At 41.8% G+C, this 8,021-nt stretch overlaps 2 protein-coding genes across 3 annotated transcripts in view; both read right to left on the reverse strand.

The window, feature by feature from the left end:
* LOC106963700 (V-type proton ATPase subunit B, brain isoform-like) overlaps nucleotides 1-2,714 on the reverse strand; it is a 15,535-nt gene extending 12,821 nt beyond the window's left edge. For both annotated transcript variants that reach the window (XM_015058748.1, XM_015058749.1), the window contains exons 1-3: nucleotides 2,489-2,714; nucleotides 1,471-1,526; nucleotides 1,066-1,164 (exon numbers count right to left, since the gene is read on the reverse strand). In XM_015058748.1, coding sequence (XP_014914234.1) covers nucleotides 1,066-1,164; nucleotides 1,471-1,526; nucleotides 2,489-2,660 — 327 coding nt within the window. In that variant the 5' untranslated portion in view covers nucleotides 2,661-2,714. The remainder of the gene's footprint in view (nucleotides 1-1,065; nucleotides 1,165-1,470; nucleotides 1,527-2,488) is intronic.
* Nucleotides 2,715-4,577: 1,863 nt separating this feature from the next.
* The window catches only part of LOC106963701 (RNA/RNP complex-1-interacting phosphatase-like), a 9,001-nt gene continuing 5,557 nt past the window's right edge, over nucleotides 4,578-8,021 (reverse strand). The window contains exons 2-9 of the mRNA XM_015058750.1: nucleotides 7,432-7,507; nucleotides 7,218-7,349; nucleotides 6,865-6,988; nucleotides 6,644-6,704; nucleotides 6,525-6,571; nucleotides 6,377-6,452; nucleotides 5,606-5,710; nucleotides 4,578-5,061 (exon numbers count right to left, since the gene is read on the reverse strand). Coding sequence (XP_014914236.1) covers nucleotides 4,647-5,061; nucleotides 5,606-5,710; nucleotides 6,377-6,452; nucleotides 6,525-6,571; nucleotides 6,644-6,704; nucleotides 6,865-6,988; nucleotides 7,218-7,349; nucleotides 7,432-7,507 — 1,036 coding nt within the window. The 3' untranslated portion in view covers nucleotides 4,578-4,646. The remainder of the gene's footprint in view (nucleotides 5,062-5,605; nucleotides 5,711-6,376; nucleotides 6,453-6,524; nucleotides 6,572-6,643; nucleotides 6,705-6,864; nucleotides 6,989-7,217; nucleotides 7,350-7,431; nucleotides 7,508-8,021) is intronic.

The following is an 8,021-nucleotide window of genomic DNA, read 5'->3' on the forward strand; positions in this document are numbered from 1 at the left end:
AGTAAGTTGTCATAGCAAAAGCAAAAGAATTAAGTGAAATTAATGTAAATAAGTCCATAAGATGAACTGCAGCCCAAATAGACTTTTTAGAGCTTATAAGCTTTTCCTCAGGGTTGTTTTCTTCAACACTTTGACTTTGTTTTCTTTCAGCCTCCCTGTTGCAGACACTGGATATTTGAGAGTTCATGGGCACCTTGCAGTCAATCACTGCAAGGTGCCCAGATCCTGCGGCTGCAATACAAACCCAAATCACCACCTCTCCTCCACCGCCATGTTTAATGGCTGTTAGAAGATATTGGTGCTGTATTTTCCTGACTTGCTGCTCTGAATTGAAGATCCTCATGTTGGTCTGGAAATTATTGATGTTGTTCTGGATGTTGCTCTGACAGTGAGACCTAAGAGGGGATTTGCTATAATAATCAAAGGTTGTCCTTAATGTTCCCATTATTTATGAATACAAACAGACTCAGGAGTTGTTAAAAAAATTCCAGCACAATTACGATTTTCCAAATAAACATTCCATGTTGTAATGGCTCTGCAATAATATTATTACTGTACTAAAGCTATTACCTTTTTTTCTGTACAATATTATACAGCTGAAACCAGAAGTTTACATACACCATAAAAAGACATTTTTTTCCATCATTATCTCACCATAAATCAAATGAGACTGTTCCTGTTTCAGGTCAGTTATTATGTAGCAATAATCTTTAATACTGTATAATGATTTATTTTTTTATAGTTGGGAATAATGCTAATGACCATTCTTCAACTAATTAGCAGCAGAGGACCAACTTTAAGGTCCAGTGGTGTTAGTGATGGGGGTGTACTTTCTTTCAACTATCACTAATTTGTACCTTTTAAGGAAAAGTCAACTGACCAATAAAAGCATAAAACAGTAAAATAACTAACATTTGGCAACTACACATAAATTCAACATCCTAACATTTAAAGCACATGTTTTTATTTTACAGTTTTTTTTTCTGTTTTCTTAGTTTTACCTGATAAGTTAAGATTTCCCACTAAGACACAAAGTACTGAATTGTTTGGAAATGTCAGTCTCACCTGCACCACAGCTTTGGAACCAGTGACCTCCAGCACCTGCCCACTCCTCTTGGTACCATCAGGCAAAGTGAGATGGACAATCTCAGCGTACTTTGGAAACTGTTCAAGTGACACATGACCAACAAGCATTAACAACACTATGCATGTTCCATATCAAAACCAACTGAACAGTCCTGACATGTCATGACTTGACAAAGACTCAAGAATCCTGACATTTATATTTTATTCTAAATGAACTCTGCAGTAGAAACCCATCAGATGTCATCCCATTGAATCACCACAAACTGTTGGTGTGAAACATTGTGAGCTGGGCTTCAGGTGTCTGCAGACATGAGTCTAATCGTAGTTGGATTAATGTGGACAAAATAATAGTTTCCAGACTCTACACACATCTCTGCTTCTTACCTTGACTTGATCCAAAATCACCAGAGGACCATTGACTCCAGAAACAGTTTTATAGGCTGAAATACAGAGAACAGCAACCCAGTGAAACACAGCTGTCTTCAAAAGCCAGAATGTTTTTTCTTACTGACATGAAGTCGATTAGAATTCTCTGAATTTATTTCAGTGCTGGAGACAGATTTTCTATGGGATATTTGAGGGCTTTTTGATGGCCACTCCAAATATTGAGAGCTAATCTGGTTGTAGGCCTGGGGTCATTTTCCACTTATAAGACTTGTTTGTGGCCAAGCTTTAGTCATGGCCAATGTCTGTAGGTGTTGATATGGTTTAGAAAATTCTCTGTTTATCACTTCACCATCTTGCTCTTTTCTGCTGATAGGGATCTTTCTGTATGCTGATGCTGTTTAATGTCTGAATCCAGAATAGTTTACACATCTGAAAATAGATTAGGACTGAGGTTAATAACCTCTGAACTGCCAAACTGAAGGGAATCAGTATGGATGACAGAAGATGCTGACACAAATGAAGCACTGGGAAAAATAAAAAGCTTCAGATTATTGAAGTCAGCAAGCAAATCAATTTTATCACTAATAGTTGTTGGCCTGGTCACAGTGCAGTGAACAGCAAATCCTTCTCATTTTTTGACTTGCATTTGGAATATGAGCAAAGTTCTGGCTTTACGAACCCAGCAGCTTTGGTAATGTTCAGGACACTGGGGGGAAGGCGGCATAGGTTAAATTCTGCCCCAAAACCTCCATAAAACCGGTGGCCAGCATAAAGTAGCCTTGGCATTCCTTGACTGAGGCAAAGTTGTTGTAATGTTTACTGTCACTTTAATCCCCAAACTGCCTCCAAAAAGGTCTGAATAAGCTGGAAAAATGAGGACAGAAAGACAAAAGTGAGCAAAGGATTCATCTCTGTATCAGCTGTTAACAGATGATGTTCAGTGACTGACACCTTTCTGACCTTCTCCTGAGCTGTCAGACACAAACAGCATCATCACACACATCCACACACTCACTCAGGCGGGGCTGGGAGATGTAATCCCGGCTAACAGCCATCGCATGCTCCCTGGAGGCGGCGGCGGCGGCCGGGTGGACCGGAGCAGCGGCGGTCGGTCTGTTCCCGCTGACGGCCGATGAAAACTCGCTCATGGCTCCGTTCACCATCCCTCTGAGCGCCCTCATCGCCATGTTTCCACCGCAGAAACCGCAGCGATGTTCGAGTCGTGACAGCTGAGGCGCATGCGCACACCGCAGCAGTTGCAGCTCATAAAAAGGTAATTTATATTTGGCAAACAGATTCTAATCTGGTTGTGTTTTCATCCACAGTTAAACTTTCTGAATAACATATATTAATATATAATGTTATTATAGTTTTATATATTTAAAATATTAAATTAACTGCAAATTGAAATTTATGTGTGACTTACTTGTGTGCAAAAGTCTCACCAGAATAGAATGTCTGCTTTCTTTTCTTTCTTGCTTTTGGTTCTGGACTGCTTTGCATCCAGAACCATAGTCTTCTAATTTATGTGACTCTGAAGGTTGAGGTCACAGTTCATCACTACACCCAGGTTTCAGCCTGATCTGTAATTTCCAGCTGTAAAATTACATTACACCCATACAGTTTTGTCCAGCAGGCCACTGCTGGCTCTCACCCGTTCTTCTCCAGGTGTCCAGAACTGTCTGAAGATTTCTTCTCAGGTTATTTTTCATCTACTTCCTGGTTGATGAACAGACAAGCTCTGCACTGGTGGCAATGCACTCTGCAGGAGACCATGCAACAGCCACCTTTTCTACAGCTGCAACCTGCAACCTTTAACCCCTCAATGATTCAGAAAGTATTATGTCTTCTCGGATTCAGTTTGACAATTTGACTGCACTGGCATGAACTCAGCCAATCATTTTGTTCCACAACAGAAATAACAGAAATACAGTAAAAAATTAATTATTATAAAGAAAACAGATTCATGTGTATCTGAGATGATCACATACAATAACTGGAAACATATGGGATCTGTCAGCACAAAAAGTGAAACATCCTTAAAGGGTTTTCACCAAAATGACATTGAAGCTGCATTAAATAACACAAAAAGCCAAACTAAAAGTTACAATGAAATAAAGTTTTATTTGGATCATTTGGGGGAAGAGTTGTAAAAAGAATCTTTATATGCAATAAAAAATCTGATTTAAAGATAAAAAAACGAAAAACAGTGAAGACAGCAGCAGCTGGTACCAGAACTGTGCTGCTCTTAACACAGCTAACGTTGTCTCTGCTGTCTCCTCAAACCTCCAGTCGGTTGCAGCAGATGGCCACTCATACTGAGCTCGGTTCTGGTTCTGTTGGAGCTTTCTTCCTGTTAAACAGGCATTTTCCAGGGCGTCATGTGGTGCAGTGTTTAGAGTGGGCGCCATGCTCTAACTATACAGAGACCTCAATGCAGCCATCCCGAGTTCAAGTCCCATCCTCGGGTCCTTTACTGCATGTCTCTCTCCCCTTTCTCCCTGCACACTTCCTTTCAAATACAAACCAGCAGAGTCAAAAAAATTAAACTAGAAACACTAGACTCAGGGTGCGGTGGTGGTGCAAGGGGTAAGCACAACCCACATGAGTCCTCGCCTGGTGACCTTTGCCGCATTTCTCCCCTCTCTCTCATTACCTCCTTTCCTGTCTAAACACTTTAAAATAAAGGCCATTAGAGTCAAAAAAACACTCGAGTCGAAAAAATATAATAAATTTGACTAGAGTTAAAAGAATTCTTTAAAAAAGGCATTTCCATTTGTGCTGTCACTACATATTGGTCCAGGAGGAATCAATCTGCTGGGTTTCCTTAGAAAACTGTTCAACCAGTTTGAAAAATAAACTGAACTTAACCTTGAATGTGTGTTTATGATTCAGTTGAATTGAGTTTTGGGGAGTTTTTGGTGAGACCATATGTTGTGGACGGGATCCATCTGAACGAACAGACTGAGTTTAATTTTAGGTTTAGCTCAAACAGTGAGGACAGTCTGAAAGCCTGGACCTGAACTGCACATGGCACTACTAGAGGCTCAAATTACTTAATTAAATTAAGGGCTAATTTAATTTTAGCCCTTAAATTTTTAGCCCTAAATTTAAGGGCTAAAAAAAATGGGTTTTGTATGTTATGTCCCCTTTAACCTGCTTTGTCTTGGTAACTAACAGCCATCGTATCTGTTAGCGCTGGGTCTCTGGGAGGTTCTGACCGGGTTCCTTAAATTTGGTGTGCTCCTGTTGTCAGCTGATCTGTCTCCATTAGCAACAGATGTCCAGTTGGGGGAGTAGTGAGGAAGGTTGGGTAGAGCTCCACCTCTGTCTAGCAAGGCAAAGGAGGGGTGCCACTGTGGGTCAGGTAGAGGGGGATGCCTGGACCTGTTGGTGTCTGAGTGAGGGGCTCTCCATTGAGCTGGGGGCTGAGGGGCCCATCTGTAGGGATGGAACAAGGCTGGTGGAGGAGCCAGAGGAGGCTGAGCGAGTAATGGAGGGCGGGCGAGTAATGGCGGGCGGGGTGTGTGGGCGGGTTGAGGGGGGTACGGGTGAGAGCGGTGACTCGGTCCTCCACGCCGATGTGACCTGCAGGATTCATAAAACAATGAATACTGCTTCATTTTTACAAACATATTTGCTTTGTTCTTCAGGATTTCCTTCTTACTCATAGATGAATGAAACATTTATTGAATTTCTTTTTATATTATCACATACAATAATAATTAAAACAATAATTAATATTTACATTTTAAGAACAATGTTACGAGGCATTTTAAAAATATTTTCATGACATTTAGTTTTGACATTGTTCATAGCTTTTTTAAATCATCTGTGTTTTGGATTATTAAAATATGTTTAAATCTTTCGTATGAAGACAGTTTACAATGGAATAGTGTAGTTAATTATTTACATTTTAGCAGAAATCGTGGGTTAAAAAAACTTATGTGTTTTTAATGTTTTCACATTTTACATTTTAAGATTTATTTTCACAATTACAGTAAAATGTCAGCAGTTCAGAGTTGAGTTGAGTCAGTGGGAAGGAATATGTTGCAGCTCCTGATGTTCCTACTGCAACCTGCTTCAAGGAAACTGAGACAGTGACATGTCCATAAAGGGATATAGGATGTACCTGTAGTAGTCACGGTGAACTCTGCTGAAAGAAGCTGCGACAGGCGGCCGCTGGATGGCTTGGCCTCTCTGTGGCTCCTGCTCAAACTCCTCCATGCCCACGTTACTGTGGTAACAATCGGAGCAGACGGTCACCCAGCAATCATCCAATAAAAATCACTCAAAAGCATGAAGAAGATTTTACGTTTAATTTTTCAGCACAATTTAACAAACACAGAACAAGCTTCCAACATTTAGATTAGTAAACTTTGTTTCCACTTTCCCAACTACTGTCCCTAATGATCCAGGGGTCAGAGGGGTCACAGGGGTCAGGAGTTGGTCCACCGAGCTACTCCCTGTGTAGAGCAACAGTTTCTCCTCCAGATGTCAATAAATCAGTTCTTTTAGCTAACAGAGATAATACAGGAAATGAGGGATGAGGAACTTTAGATCTGAAGCATTACCTTGTTAAGCCACTAGGTGGCGTCTATAAAATTTTCTTTTTGAACGGCTGAGAAAATTGCCATTATTCTGCTTTTCCAGAGAACACCAATTAAAAAACTAAACAGAAGCTACAACAGTATGAGTGGATTCATCTTTCTGTAAAGCTAAAACCTGTTGATGTGTGCGGTCACTTCCTAAACTACCAGTGTACCACGGTCAGAGCTGTTCTCACTGCCTGGTGGTATGACAGCATCACTGTCTGGATGGTAACAGGTTTAATAAGCTGATCAGAAAGTGAGAGCAGACTGTTGGGTTGGTGGAGCCCAACAGTCTGGACATGATGTGTCACCTCCGTTTTGGACCGTGCTGAAGGTCATCCAGGTAGTTCTGTCTCTCGATAGCGTAGCCCCGGGACGAGTTGAACACTGTAGAGAACAGCAGCAGAGTGAGATCGATCACAGAATCCTCCTGCTGGGGTCTGAAAGCATGAGACTTACGCTGCACCGCCTGGGCCGGGTCCATCCCGTCCACGTCGATCAGATACCTGCAGGTCACACACAGCGGTTAGAGCGGCCTGTGGCTCCTGCTCACACTGCAACGGTCCGGATGAACCTACCTGCAGATCAGGTAGCCGGTGCGGTTCAGTCCGTGGGTACAATGGACCCCGATGAGCTTGTCTGCAAGAGAACTTGGTGGTTAAACAAATAGAAAAAGAGATGAACAAGGACATAAATAAATGTTCATATAGGTCAACTTTTATTTAGAAAGTTATCTCATTAAAACCAGCTCTTTAGTTATTGATTTTATTGTCCATTTGTTGCTCAGCTCTTCCCTCACCATTGTCCTGGTTGTCTCGGAGGAACCTGTGGACAGCGCGCTTGAAGCTCAGGATGGTTTGGTCACTGGGAACCTCATGGCCAGCTGTGAAGATCTTAACACACAGCAGTGACTGAGGAAGGTCCTGCAGAAACATACACATGCACACACACACGCCGCTCAAGTTCAGCAGCTTCACAACACGTCCATCCCCAGAGGCCGTTGAAGTAAAAGACTAATTGACTTATAACTTTTCAAGTCAGTACTAGTGATGGATAGGGTAAGGGTTTAGACTGTAAAAAGTGAATGGAAGTCAAAGTAAAGTCCCCACAGGTCACGAAAACACAACTGTGTGTGCATGTGTGTGTGTTTACCTGCAGATTATAATAACGTGAGGTGAAAGTCAGGTCAATGATCAGCCCCAGCTCATGGTTGTCCTCCTTCAAAGCATCCAGCAGTTCCCAGGGACCAAACACCTCGGAGGGGGGAAGTGTCCTAATCAAAGCCTGAGCAGAAGCAGACAGAGTGTCACTGGTAAAAACAGACACACTTCTGTTCCCACAGAGTCCACTGTGACATGCTACTGACCTGCTTCAGAGGGACTTTGAAGGCGATGAAGCGAGTTCCTTTCAGTCTTTTCCCCACCGCTGTGTAGTCCTGCCACCTGTTGGACACAAACCCACAGTCACCCCGTCTGTCTCCATGATTGTCTCTCTATGACTGTCTCTTAGTGTGCTTCAAATCACAAAACACATAATATTTAGGACAGCTTCTGCTTCAGGTCTGTAGCAAGCAGTTATTTCACAGATTTATTTCGACAGGCTCCACTACCAGGTCTGTAACATTCAGATCTGTTAAACAAGGACCATGATGTCCAACGCTGATTACTGCTGAGTTCTTCAAAGCAACTTTTTGATATATTTAAACTGTTTATAAAGATTCCATAAAACAGAGATAAAGAGCCACAGGTCTCCCAGCTTTAGTTGTGGTTAGGCCTGTCGCAATAAACGATAAATCAATTAATCGCACAATAAATTAAACCTATCGACCTCATTTTAATTATCGGCTTTGTCGTCTTTTCCTGTCTTTTTTTTCTGTTGATGACACTGAATAAAAAAAGGTTCAACTCCGGTGCTCTCCACTGACTCTCCCTTCCTCATTTCCTTAGTGCAATGTCC

The sequence above is a fragment of the Poecilia latipinna genome, unplaced genomic scaffold, assembly GCF_001443285.1.
Source record: "Poecilia latipinna isolate Pla-1442-1.1 unplaced genomic scaffold, P_latipinna-1.0 Scaffold1569, whole genome shotgun sequence".
Classification (NCBI taxonomy): domain Eukaryota; kingdom Metazoa; phylum Chordata; class Actinopteri; order Cyprinodontiformes; family Poeciliidae; genus Poecilia; species Poecilia latipinna.